Genomic DNA, 16,369 nt, shown 5'->3' with positions numbered 1-16,369 from the left:
CCTCAGTTCTCAAATATTAAAAATCAGAACTTATATTGGAGTTGCCCAGGAGAAGACCCTGAGGCAATAATTTGAGTGAAAGTAGTTTGTTTGGGAATTAATCCCAGGAAATATCAGAAGGGAGCTGGGAAGGATACAGGGAAGGGAAGGAAGCCAGTAAGAGGTACTTAAGCACGTAACCCCTGTAGGCCACCAAAACTTAAAACCTCTGGGGAACCCTGGAGAAACACTGTAGAATCTATGTCTCAGAGCTATCTCACCCAAAGGTTAAGGGAGCTGGGATGTTTATACATTAACTCCCATTAGCCATTGGTTGAGGACTCTGGGTGGGGGCGAGACATTAAGTCCCCAGCACCTTTGCCCTGATGAGTTCCACACAGGTGGGAAAAACCCTCAGACAAAGAGGTATAGGTGCTGTTGGAGGATAATTAAGTAGGTTTGCACTGAAAATAGTAAGAGCTGAAGGGATATGAACAGGGCACCAACAGGGGTTGCTACAGAGGATATTAGTTGTTTTTTAAGTTTGTTGAGTAATTAACATGAGATGATATACAAAACATCCACTCCTGGTGTGATGGTTCCTCTCTTTGCTTTGGCATCCTCCACAGGACGATTCAAGGGAGGCCCTCAGTGGACCTGGATCTTTCAATACTGTCAGCTTCCTAAAAACAGTCTCAAGAAATGGCAGTTACCCACCTTTCTCAATGAACTTCTGGCCTGATTCTGTTAAACTCTACATACACCTCTAATAACCTGTCATTGTACAGGAGTTCAGACCTTTCAGTGGTTCCTCATAACTGAGTCTTACCCACATAAGGCTAGCCGCCTTCTTTAATCTTACTCAAGCTCTGACCCCTTCCAGATACCTCTCTTCCCCGATGTGTTCTGGGACTCATGATCTGGTGACATTGTCCAAGAATGGCTGCAAACCAGCTGTATGATGGTATTGAATGCCCAAGTTTGTAGTCATTTTTATACTTAACTGCGTTATCTTTGAAAGTTTTTGAGCAGAAGAGTGACATAACCCAATCTTTGGAAGATTTTGGTGTGCAAGATTAGAAGAGGACAGGAAAGAGGGAAAAGCTATGTGTGTATGTGTGTGTGTAAGTTACTACAACTACCCATTTTGAGGCATGCAAAATGGGAGGACCTGACTTGGCCAAAAGCACAGTGACTATAACGGAAGACACTGATGTGAAAGGGGCAAAGCTTGATGTCTCATAGGCAACGGCCTGGTGTCGGAAGACTTTGGTTCCTGTGCATGCTGTCACTGCCAGCTTTGCAATGTTCCTCGAGTCCTTCCCCAAGTGTAGGGCGGGAATGGCACTACCTCGCAGGATTACAAAGGGGCTCGAAGGGAGAGAGCCGGCTGCGCGCTCCGCACGGTGTCTGCAACAAGGTAAAGCGCGCCAATCCTGTTTTCTCTTCCATTAAGAAAAAGGCGGGGGAGACAATACCACCCAACAGAGGTTGCTGTAAGTAGTGAGGCTAAGTACTAGGCATGTAGTAGGCGCTCAACCCCAGTCGGTCGCCTCCCCTTGCCCCCACGCGGGGAAAGACCCCGCGGACACTGGCGGCGAAGGCGTGCTTCCGTGCCTCCGCTCCCAGGCCACCCCAGCTCCCACCACCGCCCCGCGCTCCTCCAGCCGAGCGCTGTTGCCGGGGCCTGGGCACCGCCCAGCTCCAGCGCAGGCCAATGGTAGCGCAGCCTGGGCACCGCCCAGCCCTAGTGCGGGCCTATAGCGGTGCGGCACGGGCACCGCCCTGATCCTGCGCCGGCCAATAGTGGCGTGGCTCGGTGCGGAGGCCGCCCCCAGGCGGGCGGGGAGGCGGGGAGGTGGTCACCGGCTCCGCCCCTCTCCCCTCTGACCCGGTGTCTCGTCTCTCTCTCTTCCTGTTCCAAACCACGTGGACGCGCCTGAGGCTGCGGGGCTGCAGGAGGGAACCTGGGCCGCCACGGCCGCTGTTGCCGCCGTCGCCAGAACCGCGACCCCCGCGCCCGTCCGAAATCGCCTCGCCCCGGCCGCCCGCGCCTTTGCGGAGGGCGTGCACATGGCGACCCAGGCGCACTCCCTCAGCTACGCGGGCTGCAACTTCTTGCGCCAGCGTCTGGTCTTGTCCACTCTGAGCGGGCGCCCCGTCAAAATCCGAAAGATTCGGGCCAGAGACGACAACCCCGGCCTCCGAGGTAACTCCGGGGCGGGCAGCGCGCTGGGTGGGCGTGGGTCCCGAGGGGAGACAGCGCTGATGCGCCGGGGGCCGGCGCGCGAGGAGCCTCCGGGTCCTGTGGGCGCGTGGCGGGGGGCTCCCTGCGCGTGGCCCCCGGACCCGAACGCTCCCGGGGCTGTGGGGGAGGCGGGGTCGCGCCCCGAGGGTTGCTCTTTCTCAGCTGCGCGCGGCGCTCGGCGTCTCCGGGGCGCTAGTAGTAAACAGTTACACGTTTTCCAGCATTATATGTTGCAACATATCCCAGGCATCGCCCCCTCGCTTGTCTCGAGTCCCTCTTGCTCTCGCTGTAAACCTCTCAATGGAGAAAAACAGGTGGTTTTGTTTTTTGTTTTTGACCGAAAATGTGGTGAATGGGCAGATGTAAAGATGGAGAGAGATTTGGAGAGAAAAGTACCACTGGTTGGTTTTGTCCCCTGTCCCAAACAGGTTTCAGAAGCAGCTGCCCCGTTGGACACCACCGGCTGTCCCTGTCAACAAGATTTCTCTCGGCTGCCCTCACACATCTCCTTGGGTGTGGATTAAAGAATTTTTTAAGATTCCGTGTTTGTTTTCAGCAGTGACTGTGATTGATTTGTGCAGGACAGGAGCTTTGAGATAAATTTTTAACAGTCATGGGCCTAATTGCCTTGACTTGAGTAAAGGATTGGTGACAAGCGCTAAACTACAGGCTTCCAAGCTGTCTTTTTGCCCTACAAAGGTGGGTAGATGAAAAATAAGGCCCCATTTAAACCCATATCAAGTTAAATTGTCTCCGAGTTTCAACTGGTTCCCTGGAATAAGACTCATATATTTAAAAGCTTTTGTCTGATTATGTCAGGTTGGGAAAATTAGTTCAAGGCCAAAAAAAAAAAAAAAAAAGGAAAAAACCTATCTGCAAATTGAAGGAGCAGAGGGTTTGTGCTTGGTCCTGGAAGCTTTCTGGGCCCTGTTGATGTGTTTAATTTTGTGATGGCTCCTGTACTAGGTGGCCAGCCCATTTCATCATCAGTCTGAATGCATTTTCTGGATGGTTGCATTTCTGCTTCTCTTGAATGGTGATTGGTTGCACAGAAGGGGAAAATGCCATGTCATTGATGGAGATAGAAGGTTAGGAAGGAAAGAATCAGAAGAACATCTGTACCATGGATAGGAACCTGGGGACAGTAAGAAACACTTGGGTTGGTACAGGATTGTTACTGCCTTCACTGTACTGCTCAAAAACACTGAAGAAGTTGAGGGACCCCTAGCATGGTTTATGCCAGGTGCTCTTCCCTTCAACATTTCTTTTCTGTTTTTTTAGTTGTGGCGCACAGGCTCAATAGTTGTGGTTGGACAGGCTCAGCTGCTCCGTGTCATGTGGGATATTCCTGGAGCAGGCATCGAACCCGTGTCCCCTGCACTGGCATGCGGATTCTTAACTACTGCACCACCTAGGAAGTAGCCCCCCCCCCCGCCAACATTTCTTGCCTTTATTTTGAGTCTGAACCTTGGGCAAAGCAATTGCTTGACTGCTCTACTCTCTGGCATTCCCAGCCAGCTCTCCCCTTCACCCCTAGAGAACTCACCACCAGCTGGATGTGGTAAGAAGACAGGCTTCTACTTCTATGAACATTGGGCATAGCTTTTTTTTTTTTTTTTTTTTTTTTTGAAATGAGAAATAGAAGTACTTTAGCCTGGAGACCTGAGATTTCTAATGGAAAAATAGTGCCCATTAGGTACAATTGAGTGATGTTTTCCTTTCTCCCCACTGAACTGTTTGTGAACACCTCTTCATTGCCACACACATGAATGGGGTTTGGCAACTTGGCATTTTCCTGAAAAGATACCTGACTCTGGTACCTGAGGACGGTAGTACTGGTTGGCACTTGTGCTGCTATTTTATGAGGAGCACTATGTATACCCTTATTTGCCTTACCTTATACTAGGAAAAAAGAGACCTCTAATTTAGACCTCCTGGGTTGGATTCAAGGCTTCAGAAACCCTGTAGACATTTGCTTAATTTCTAAAGAGGGAACTGAGATATACGTATATACATGCGTTCATAGACATATATGTGTCTGATATACACAGCTAAGTGTATATGCATGCACGCATATACATAAATACATGTAGCCCCGACACATAGTATGTGATCATAGTCAAACGAGTATGTGGTAGTTTGAATGGAGATGTAGCCAATGGACTGTCTTATCTGTCATTTTTCCCTTTCTGACTCTTCCTGACTCAGATTCTGAAAGTTGGAAAATACTCAGCATTTCCAATAAAATCTTCAGCGCAAATGCAAGAATTATATCTCCTGAAGGTGCTTGCTTAAATATCGCCTCTGGTGTGAGCTTTAGAGGGTGGGGGTGACGTCTCTGGAATAGCCATTCAGAAAAGGTTTATTGAGCCCCAGTAAGTGCAAGTCTTTGTAGAGGTGTAAACCTGAGAAGCTAGTTGCCCCACTTTCAAGGAGCTTTCTAAGGAAGAGCTGAGAGGGTAGCCTGAGTAACTTGAAGTAGCAAGTTGTAAAGGGGCTCAGTAGTGTTAAAGCAGAGGCTTCCCCTGAGGTTATGAAGGAAGGCTCTCTGGATCTTCTGATCTGAACAGATAGGATTGAGATGGTGGCTGCGGGAATCATTGTTGGTAAAAGAAACAGCTTTTAAGTCAAAAAGTTATTCATTTTCTTTATTATGTGGAGGTAAAATCTTTCATTTGTCATGGTGGTAGTAGCTTGGGGATTAAGAGCTTGGGCTCAGTTAGATCTCAATTTGAGACCTGGTTCTGCTTTTGCTATTAGCTGTTGGACCTCCTGAGCCTCAGTTTTTTCATCTGTAAAGTGGGGCTAGTACTGCCGACTTCAAAGGGTTATTGGGAAGATTAAATGAAATAGTACTTGAAAGTGCACTCAACAGTGCCTGGCGTACAGGAAGAATAAATGTTAGCTGGTTTTATTATTATGTAACCTCTGTCCATATAGTATAGTTGTGTTCTCTGGCATTTGAAATCTGTTCCTGCTTCTATATGGAAACTTTTCAAATATTTAAAGAGAATTATGCCTTCTCTGTTTCCTTTTCAGTCTAAAGGTTTCCTTTTAAGTGATGGCTTCCAAATAATTGTGTGTTATATGTATAATGTAGTGGTTCTTAACTAGGGACAGTTTTGCTCCCCAGGGGATATTTGGCACTGTTTGGAGACATTTTTGGTTGTCACAACTGGGAGGCTGCTCCTGGCACCTAGTGGGTGGAGGCCAGGGATGCTGCTAAACATTCTACAGCGCACTGGACAGCTCCCCACACAAAGAAATATTCTGTCCAAATATCAGCGCTGATGTTGGAAGACCCTGGTCTACCGGACTTAATTATTAAGTTTTTTCTTTTCTTCGTATCCCTAATGGTTGGGAATAGCAGCGTGAGGTACCAAGAAAACTGCATAAAGATTCAGAAGGGGATGAGACCCAGGTCAAACTCTGTGACTTCAGGCAGATTTGTTAATCTCTTAAATAAAACTGCCTCCTTTGAAAGAGGAATTGTCAAGAATGAGAAGAATTTGAATCCTAAAGAAAGAGGATCCCGGAATGGTTTTTATTAATTACACAGCCGCATGTGTAATTTTTACTTCACTCTTGAGGAACACGAACGAATATATTGTCTCATTAGACTCTTTCCATCAATGAGGAGGAAATAAATATTTTTTTTGTTGCTGTTTTATTGAAGGTAAAAAAGGCGAGACATAGTTAAGTAAGATAGCTGGTGAAGTTGAATATCCAGTCAGTGACAGAGCTGGAAACAGATGGCAGCAGCTCCAGCCTGGAAGGCCTGTTCTCCCATCTGACTGCTTGGTGGACTTGAGTGTTCCTCAGATTATAAAGCAGCTGTCCAAAGTGCTTCTGTTTCTGGGTTTCATGAGGGCTGTATCTTGCAGGGTTCATTTGAGTTAACATTTTCTGGGTATGGCAAGATCCATATGGAAAAAATTCCACAAGAATGATGATTTTTTTAAAGTGGAGATACAGAAATGATGGACTTGGGCAAAAGCCCTGGTTTAGCAGTTAGGATGTGGGACTGCTGCTACCCAAGTCCCTGAGTAAGTCACAAGACTAAGCCTTGCTGCGAAACTGGAGAGAGGAGTTATTTGGTCCTAGGGGAGTGCTGCACGTGGCTTAAGCAGATGAGATTCTGAAAAAGGAGGGGTAAGTGGAATTTTAATGAAAAGAATCCTTTAAAATGTGCTGAGGAAACATGCCACATAGAGGTCCTTACAGGTAAAAAACAAACTGATATATTGTTTTGGGGATAAATCTGGCTGTTCATAAATTGGATCTTCTAAAAGGAGGATTGTAAGGGGAAACTACCATATGTGTGGGTTTTTCTCTCCACACTAAGCATTTCTCCAATTCTCAGTGGACATTCCCTGGGTGTCCTACAAATTTAACATAATTCTGACACTATCTCGGTGATAGCATCAAATCCCACAGGTTAAGGGCTCACTCCCACAAGACTCCCCTCCACCCCCTCAGATGCCAATCACAAGTCCCAGTCATAAGTCCAGGCCACTCACACCTCTGACCAACTAGCTATAAATTGGGGGTTCCCAGACTCCCTCCTGGGGTCTGATAATTTGCTAAAATTATGTCTCATGCAGCTCAGGGAAACATTTACTTACATTTACCAGTTTATAATAAAGGATATTATAAAGATACAGATGAAAAGCCAGATAAAGAGGTACATAGGGCCAGGTCCAGAAGGGTCCTGAAGTAGGAGCTTCTGTTCTTGTGGAACTGGAGTTTGTTACTCTCCCAGAATGTGGATTTTTTTTTTTTTTTTTTAAACCAACCTGGAAGTTCTTTCCTCTTCAAGAGTTTTTATAGGTCTTAATTTTCAGGCACACTTCGACACCCCCCACCCCCACAGAAGTCAGTGGGTAGGACTGAAAGTTCTAAGCATCTAATCATTTGGTTTTCCTGGTGACCAGCCCCATCCTGAGGCTGTCTAGGGGCTCCACCCTAAGTCACCTCATCAGCATAAACTCAGGTGTGCCCAAAAGGGGCTCTGTATGAATAACTTTTAAAAGAGACTCCTGTAGCTCTGAAACTTCCAAGAGTTTTAGGAGCTCTGTGCCAGAAACAAAGACCAAATATATTTTTTATTATACCACAAGGATGTGCCTATACTTTATTTCAGAATGGTCTGGGACTCAAAAATTGTTGATAGATAACTGGAATTGGGGGAGGCCTGACGACTATGCTAATGGTAAGGGTAGATTTTATATTCCTAGCAGCAGTGTAGGAATGATTTCAGTTTCTCTGCATTCTTGCCAGCATTTGGTGGTGTGACTATTTTTAATTTTAGCCATTCTGATTAGTGTCTAGTGCTGTCTTGTAGTTTAATTTGCGTATTCCTGACAGCTAATGATATTGAACAACTTTTCATGTCTTTTACCATTTTCTAGTAAGATTTTTTTTTGTTTAGTTTTGAGAGTTCTTTACATATTCTAGTCCTTTGTCAAATATGTCGTTTCCTAGTATTTTATCCCGCTCTATAGCTTGTCTTTTTATTCTCTTAACATGGTCTTTTGCAGAGGGAAAGTTTTAATGAAATAGAATTTATCAAAGTTTTCTTTTATTGCTGGTACTTTTGGTGTTAAGAACTGTTTGCCTAACCCTAGATCCTAAAGATTTTTTTTTCCTAAAAGTTTTATAGTTTTACATTTTATATTTAAGTTAATTTTTGTATGAAATTTAAAACTTAGGTCCATGTTCATTTTTTTGCCTGTGGATGTCCCTCTGCTCTAGCACCATTTGTAGAAATGGCTGTCTTTCTTCCATTTAAGCACTTTTGCACCGTTGTAAAGAAACCAGTTAGGCGTATTTGTGTGGATCTCTTTCTGGGTTCTCTGTTCTCTTCCACTGATCTGCATGTCTATCTCTTTGTCAGTACTACAGTGTCTTGGTTACTATACGTAGATAATAAATTTTGAATTTGGGTAGGCTGATCCCTCCAACTTTACCCTTATTTTTCATTATTGCTTTAGCTATTCTAGTTCCTTAGCCTTTTCATATGAAGTTTAGAATAATTTTGTCTGCATCTATAAAAAAAATCTTGTTAGGAATTTGATAGGAACTGTGTTAAACCTATATGATAATTTAGGGAGAGTTATCTTTATACTGTATTGAGTCTTCCAGTTCATAAACATAGTATATCTCTCCATTTATGTAGATCTTTGTTTTCTTTCATCAGCATTGTGTAGTTTTTAGCGTATAAGTCCTGTACATATTTTGTTAATTTACACCTAAATGTCTTACTTTTTTTAGCAATTGTAAATGGTATCTTATTTTAAATTTTGGTCTCCATGTGTTCATTGGTAGTATATACAAATACAACTCATTTTTTTTGGGATATTTATCTTGTGTCCTGCAACCTTGCTAAATTTACTTACAAGTTCTAAGTGTGTGTTTTTGTTGTTGTTGTTAGATTCTTAGGGATTTTTTTTTTCCTGTTTTTATTGGGGTATAGTTGTTTTATAGTGTTGTATTAGTTTCTGCTGTACGGTGAAGTGGAGTAGAGTTTCTTTGTGATATTTTATGTAGCCAGTCATGTCATCTGCAAATAGGAACAGTTTTAGTTCTTCTTTTCTGAACTTTATCCCTTCTATTTCTCCCTTATTGCACTGGGTAGGACTTCTAGCACTATGTTAAATAATAGTAATGAGAGCAAACCTCCTTACCTTACCCCCTAACTTAGGGAGAAAGCATCCAGTGTTTTGCCACAAAGTGTGATGTTAGCTATATATTTTTTTAGATTTTTTTTTTTAAATCAAGTTGAGGAAGTTCCTTTCTATTCCTGTTTTTCTAAAGTGTGTGTGTGTGTGAATGAGTGTTGTGTTTTGTCAAATGCTTTTTCTGCACCAATTGATGTGATCATGTGATTTTTCTTCTTTAGTCTGTTAATATGGTGTACTGCATTGATTGATTTTCAAATATTGAAGCAGCCTTGTATTCCTGGAATAAACTCCACTTGTGGTCATGGTGTGTAATTCTTTTTATATATTGCTGGGTTTTATTTGCTAGCATTTTATTAAGGGTTTTGGGGTACATATTCATTAGTGATACTGATTTGTAGTTTTCTTTTTTGTACTGTCTTAGTCTGGTTTTGATATTTCAAACTAGAATAATACAAACTTGAATTGGAAACTATTTCCTTTTTGTTTTCTAGAAGAGATTGTGTAGAATTGATTTTAATTCTTTGAACATTTGGTAGAATTCTCCAATAAAACTATAAAGGCTTAGAGATTTATTTTTTGTGAGTTTTAAATTATCCATTTAAATTATCCATTTCATTTGATGAGTTGTGGTCGTTTATGTTTTTTGGAGAAGTGGTTCATTTCCTCTAAATTGTTTTATATATGGAGAGTTCATAGTACTCCCTTATGATCCTTTTGATGTCTGCAGGGTCTATGGTGATATTCCCTGTTTCCTGATAGTGATGATTTGTGATTTTTTTCAGTCTTGCTAGAGGTTTGTCATTATTATTTATCTTCTTAAAAAACCAGCTGTTTCACTGATTTTTCTCTATTTTTCTATATTGTTTCATCTGTTTCTACTATTTTTATTATTTCCTTCCCTTCCTTTGGATTTATTTTATGCTTTTTCTAAGTTGTGGTGAGATTATTGGAAACCTTTTCTCTTTTATAATGTGGGTATTTAGTGCAATAAACTTCCCTCTCAAGACTGCTTTAGCTGTGTCCCACAAATTTTAATATGTCATATTTTAATTTTCATTCAGTTCAGTGTGTTTTTTCTTGCCTTTAAGACTTCCTCTTTGATCTATGGATTATTTATAAGTGTGTTATTTAACTTCCACATGTGGGTATATTTTCCTGTTATCATTTTGGTACTGGTTTCAGTTTGATTTCATTCTGTTTGGAGAACATGCTCTGAATGATTTCAATTACTTTGAATTTGTTGCAGTTTCTTATGGCCCAAGATTTGGTCTATCTTGGTATATGTTCCATGGACTCTTGGAGAGAAAAATGTATATTTTGCTGTTGTGAGTTGGGTGTTGTGTAAATGTTGATTGGATCCTGTTGGTTGATGGCATTGTTGAGTTCATTCTGCTTTCAGTTTGAACAGTTTTAGTTTTATATATTTTGCAGCTTCGTTGTTTGGTGCATTTAGACTTTCTCTGTGTTCTTGGTGGATTGACTCTTTTATTATGTAATGTTGTGCTGCTCCATCTTTAGTAATTTCCTGAGGTGGAGGAAATAGTCTATTGCATTAGGGTTAGAGAAAGGTTACCTGCTCCCAATGTGTTTGAAGAAAAGGACTAGAACTGAAGAGGTTGGATACAAATAGGAGACTTGAAGATGGTAGAAACAGCATAAACCAGAGAAATAAGTTGCCCTTTGTTGGTTTCACTTCTTTTATAGGTTTTTATATAAGCAAAGTAAAATATCTAGGAAAATTTGAAGGTATGGGGCAAAAAAAAAATCTTCAGTGTTTATTATACATAAAGCAGCAGTAAAAAAATTTTTGTGCAGTAGTCTAGCATATTTCTATTTCTGTAGGATAGAGTTCTAGATAAGGAATTGGTGGGTCAAAAATTATGCTTTAAAAAAAAACAGAAATATGGGGTCAAATCAAAGTGTGTGAAATCCTTTTGCTTAATGGGTAAGATAGCCTTTCCCTCAATTGTTACTTCTTCCTTGTAGTGATGCTGTGTTTTCTTGAGGTGTATTTAATGACGTGTCTAGTATCATGGTAAATTTGAGAGATGATTGGGTTTCTTTGCTTTTTTCATATTTTAAAAGTTGTTATTGCTTTGAACTTGATTTTTAAAATAAACTTACCAATTATCCCACACATTAAGAAAAGTGCACAAACCATGAATGTGTAACTTGATGAATTGATGAATTATTACAAAGTGAATATACCCATGTAGGCATTACACGTGTCAAGAAATAAAACATGACCAGCAACCCACAAACCCCTCTCATGCTTGCTTCCAGTCACACCATTTCCTCCCACCCCCAGTGTAAACAGTAAATTGACTTTTTACACTGTAGATCAGTTTTCTGAAATATTAACCATGATTTATGTAGGTGGAGTCAGAGAGTATATATTTTGTGTGTGTCTGGCTTTAATTCTGTATTGTGTTTGTGAGATCCATCATTGTTGTAGCAGCAATAGTTTGTGGATTTTCATTGCTGTATCATGATACTATATTTTATTAATATGTCACAATTTATGTATTCTGTCTATGTTTAAATAACTTCATCAGTGCTCTTTTCTGTTTATTACTTGATAAGTTTTCACATTCCCTTTGTTTTGGGTTTATCTTTTTTGTGCCTTTTTTAAAATTTGTTTTATCTGTTTTGATTTGTTATCTTTTTACATAACCATCTGTTTTAGTTCCAGCTGTATCAGTAAACAAGGGAATAGTGTACCATAAAAACTCTCAATCTTTTGTATTAATTGTAATTTTTATTTTTTATCTTATTAATTCACATTTTCTTTCCTTTTACAAATGAGTGAGGCTATTGATTTATGTTTTAGTTTTTTTCAGTGAATTAGCTTGATTTTTTGCTATGTTTTCCATTTTGTTTATCTCTTCTTTTGAAATTATTTTCAATTACTTTTTGGCTTGTGATTTTGTTCCATTTCTAAAATCTCAGTTCATTGTTCTCTTGCTTTTCTTTTTCTTAATTACTAAAGTGTTTAGAATGGTAAGTTTTTCTTTGGTAGACTCCCATATATTTTGATGAAATTGATATGTCTCTTTAGTTTTTTTTCTTGACCTATTCATGATTTAGGAAAGATGTTATGTAAATATTTAAGTTAAAATATAATTTATTATCTATCACATGCATAATTACATAAAATATGTAAATATTTTGTACATACATTATTTCCAAGTGAGCAGACGTCTTTTAATTTATTCTGAGACTTGGGTTTATGTTTGTAATTTCTACCTTTTTGGATTTAATGATGAAAATAATGACCCCTAATTTTCATGTGTTAGTAGTTCGCTGTCTTATCTTTTAGTTATCTCTCTAACGAAATTGAAATCACATTGTATATATTACTTATATTTTTTTCCTTAATGTAGTGTGAACATTTCCTTATGCAATTAAGCAGTTATTTAAAAAATAGCTCATTGTATTATAAAGATCTTTCATAGACTGTTTAATAAGAGCAGTGTTTATTGGCTCCTTAAATTGTGTTACAGTACCTTTACTTGTATTTTTCAGTTTAATTTTTATGTATTTTTTAAAAACGCATATACATGGCATGAAATTCAAAGGGAACAAAATGAATGGTTTACAATGTCTGTCTCTGTTTGTCTGTCTCTTTCCCAATCTTCCTTCCCTGTGAAGCAACCACTGTTGTTGGTTTGTTGTGTTTCTTTTCAGGGCTGTTTTTTCCATAAATAAGCAATACACGCTTTTCCCTTTCTCAAACAAAGGCCACGTGCATCTTACTTTTTTCCCACTCAGTGTACTGTGGAGACTATTCATATCAATATATTAAAAAAACCTCATTAATTTTATAGCTGCAGTGTTCAGGTATGTAGATGTCGTTATTTAAGCAGACTAATATTTCTACAATTTGAGTTGAGTTATAATACTTTTAAGAGGAAACTATTTGTTGAGGTTTGCTCCTTGTTTTTATTTTTTGCTTATTTATTTTTCTGTTGGGGTGTAGCTGTTTTACAATGTTGTGTTAGTTTCTACTGTGCAGCGAAGTGGAGATCCCTATGTTATACAGCAGATTCTCATTAGTTATCTATTTTATGCTCCTTGTTTTTAAAGTGTGGATCTTTAGATTGTATTCTCTCTCTCACTCCCTTTCTTGGAGACGTAGTTTTGCGTTTCTTAGTGAGGAATGGGTCAGGCTGAAGTGACCATGAGAAATGGGTCAGGTCTAGAAGTTACCAGCCCCTTTAAGGAAATAATAAGCTCACTTCTTTGGGGGACTAGGGAAGGGAGCTCAGTAGGTGTGGGAGGTAGTATTTAAGAAATCTTGAAATTGAAGTTACTAATAGTACAAATTTGTTTAAAATGTGAAATATAATGAAAAAAATTCATAGAAGTAGTGCTTATAGGATTAGAAAATGAACATCTGTGATCCCAACCGGGTCAAGAAATAGAACATTGTGCACACCTGTGTGCCTCTTTCATTCACCACTCCCTTCCATTCCCCTAATGCTAGCCAGTCCCCTGACTATTCATGTTGATTCTCTTTATAGCTGTGTAACCTAAGTATGTACTCCTAAACCATCTAGTAAAATTGTGCTTGTGCTTATTTTGGTAAATTTCTGCTTGTACTTGCTCGCTTATTTTGGGGAGCTTTCCCCCTAATGTTGTTAGATATCTAACATTCTGTACTCTTAGGAGCAGTCTTGAAGTAGTCAAGGGGCAAGGAGTCCTACACAGAGTATCTTCATGAAGTTTGAGACTTGATCTCGCTATTATTAGGTGAACTCGAGATGTTTTTTCATACCAGGTGATGGAGCTATATCTTCACTGTTACCAAGATTCTGGATTAGCTCGGAGTTGGTTCTTTGAAGTACTGCTTCTGAAGCACCTATTTACTGTGACCATGGGTTGGTCCTGCCTGGAGGTCTCTTTAGGCATCCATGCTCTTCCTACTCATGTTCCCCTGCTGGGTGTTTTTAACTGTGTTCACGCTCAAGAGCCCCAGTGGATTGCTAAAAATGGATAGCTAAAAAAACAAAAACCAAACCAAACCAAAACAAAAAACTACTTCTAAAGTAATTTTGTTTTCTTTTCTTTCCTGATCCCTAAAGGCTATGGAGTTAATTAATCTTGGGCTTTATTCATAAATGCTTGTTCCTCTCTCCCATTTAGGCACCCTGAAAGCTTTAGCAAATCAAGAGTTTTCCCTTTTTGTGCAGAATACCTTGCATTTTCTATAAACATAAGTAGAAAGTGGCATTGTGTTATAGATCATGCCTACTTTTTAAAAACATAGAATAGTCTATATAAAAACACCATAGAAATAATTTCTAGTTCAATTTTGTCGTTGTTACTTTTGAACTTTTGTGATGTTACTTATCCTACAACCTAATACACATACAAATACATGTAAGACTGAGACTAAAAATTTCATGAACAGCACCCTTACTGTGTAACTCTGATATTGTTTATTCTGTTCTAATGTCATTAAAAATAAATGTTGACTGGGTACTTATTAAATCATCTGCAGGGTCCTTCAGTAAATCACTGCATGCAGTTGAAAGGTACCATGATTTTCTAGAGGAAGAGGTTGGCTCTGAGGGATTAAACTGAGTTAGGCAAACTTATGTTGTGGTGTGGTTGAGTATGGATTTTGGAGAAAGGCAGACTTGGGTTCACATCCTGGCTCTGCCACTTGCCAGTTGTTTAACTAGAGCAAGCTAGAGGGCATTCTTGGGCCTCAGCCTTCGGTAGAATGGGAAGCCTTTCTTGCTTAGTGATGATAAGGATTACATACGGTAAGCATTAATACACAGCTGCTGTTATTAGCCATTATGCCTTGTTTCAGGACGTAAGGGAGTTTCTCTGACTTCTAGCCCAGTGCTCTTTGTACAGATTGCAGAATCTGCTATGACAGGAGTTATGGAACAGTGTTAAGTAACAGAACAGGTGGATAGGAATTGCTTAGTTGATCTGCTAACCCTTTGGGATCAGTTTAGGTGACTGCTAAGGTCTGTGCTCGTGAACTCTGCTAATCTATTATAGGAGTAGGAACTGCCTGCAACTGTCAGGCAGTCACCATGCCTTCAGTGCGGAAGACTTGGTCTTCCTTGTCCTGTTCACGGGAGGGAGGTAGAAGCTAAAGCCCGTGCGTGTGTGTGTGTGTGTGTGTGTGTGTGTGTGTGTGTGTAAAATCACTTCATCAGGACAGAGGACATGCACTCCTGAGTCTTCACTCTGCCTCTTCCCATGTTTCACATTTAAAATCTACCCCCCCCACCTTTTAAAGGATAAACAACTTTTATATTTTAGATAACAGTTTATTCATAAAAGCAATTGAAGCAAATTTAAACATTAACATTTAAACAAGAAAACTAAATTCATATAAAATCCTATCGTGAAGAGAAACCTATTTATTAACATTTGGTGTTTTTGCTTCCAGTCTTTTTTCATACATTTAAAAAAGGTGGCAGCAATACTGTATGTTCAAGCAACTCTGTAATAAAATTAAAAGCTGAACTGGTTAGATAGCTCTAGATCAGTAAGATAGAGGAAAGGAGCTGGGACGTTTTGTTGAATGGGAGAGACGGTGACCTCTTACTGTCTCTGAGACTGAAGGGTGGCCCTCGATTTAATTTTCCCTGTCAGGTATTCTGCGGCAAGTAAGAATTTGGCTTTAAAACTCTTTCCTGCTTTTTGTTCTCTCCCTTGTTTGGCACACACTCCTGAGGGCAGAAGAAAAAAGTGGGTGTTATTCTGCTGAAATTAATGTCCTATTAGATTGCTGGAAGAGTTGCTATTTTTTGGTGGGATATGAAACCTGAGTTATTTCTAATATTCTACTAAACTACTAAACTACTATTCTACTAGTCAGTGCTCTTCAGCTGTTTCAGATTCCTTAGCCAGTGAACCACCCAAGTCCTGAGAAGAACCCAGGTATGATGCAGGAAGTAACCTACCTTGCACTGCAGTACTTGGATGGATGTGCTCTCTGGAAATGGTGACCTAACATGAAGCCAGTCTGTTTTCTTTTCTCCACACAGATTTTGAAGCCAGCTTCATAAGGCTGTTGGACAAAATAACTAATGGTTCTCGAATTGAAATAAACCAAACAGGTAAGCTCTTTTTCTTCCCATTCCTGAAAGCACCTACTTACATATTCCTCTGTTATTCACTCTTTTTGATGGTACAAATGTTGTATTTGGATGGAAAGACCCAGTTTCCTGTCTCTGATACAATTGTCTGGAGATGGTATGTGAAATCTGCCAATTTAAGGAGCATACACTTGATTTAAGTAAGTTAGAAGAGTGAAAATTTCAGATCAACAGATGAGCACTTCCTCTTTTTAAACAATAACAATATTTTATACCTAACATTTATATACCACTTTTCAACATCCATTTAACTTATAATAAAATCTTCCAACAAACTCTCTGAGGTAGTTGTATGTGCCATTTTTTTTTTGTCTTTTAAAATAAGTTTATAC

General features: G+C 39.9%; 1 protein-coding gene across 3 annotated transcripts in view; it reads left to right on the top strand.

Annotated features, from left to right (window-relative positions):
* Nucleotides 1–1,869: 1,869 nt before the first annotated feature.
* Nucleotides 1,870–16,369, top strand: part of RCL1 (RNA terminal phosphate cyclase like 1) — a 95,170-nt gene continuing 80,670 nt past the window's right edge. For 2 of the 3 annotated variants that reach the window (XR_009051314.1, XR_009051315.1), the window contains exons 1-2: nucleotides 1,870–2,188; nucleotides 15,927–15,998. Coding sequence is in view for 1 of the 3 variants with exons in the window: in XM_057721636.1 (XP_057577619.1) it covers nucleotides 2,053–2,188; nucleotides 15,927–15,998 (208 nt within the window). In the remaining 2 variants the exon portion in view is untranslated. The remainder of the gene's footprint in view (nucleotides 2,189–15,926; nucleotides 15,999–16,369) is intronic. The other variant, XM_057721636.1, reaches the window with a different exon arrangement.

The sequence above is a fragment of the Hippopotamus amphibius genome, chromosome 2 (assembly GCF_030028045.1).
Source record: "Hippopotamus amphibius kiboko isolate mHipAmp2 chromosome 2, mHipAmp2.hap2, whole genome shotgun sequence".
Classification (NCBI taxonomy): domain Eukaryota; kingdom Metazoa; phylum Chordata; class Mammalia; order Artiodactyla; family Hippopotamidae; genus Hippopotamus; species Hippopotamus amphibius.
The sequence above is the reverse complement of the archived record's forward strand: the minus strand, read 5'-3'. Positions and strand labels throughout refer to the sequence as shown.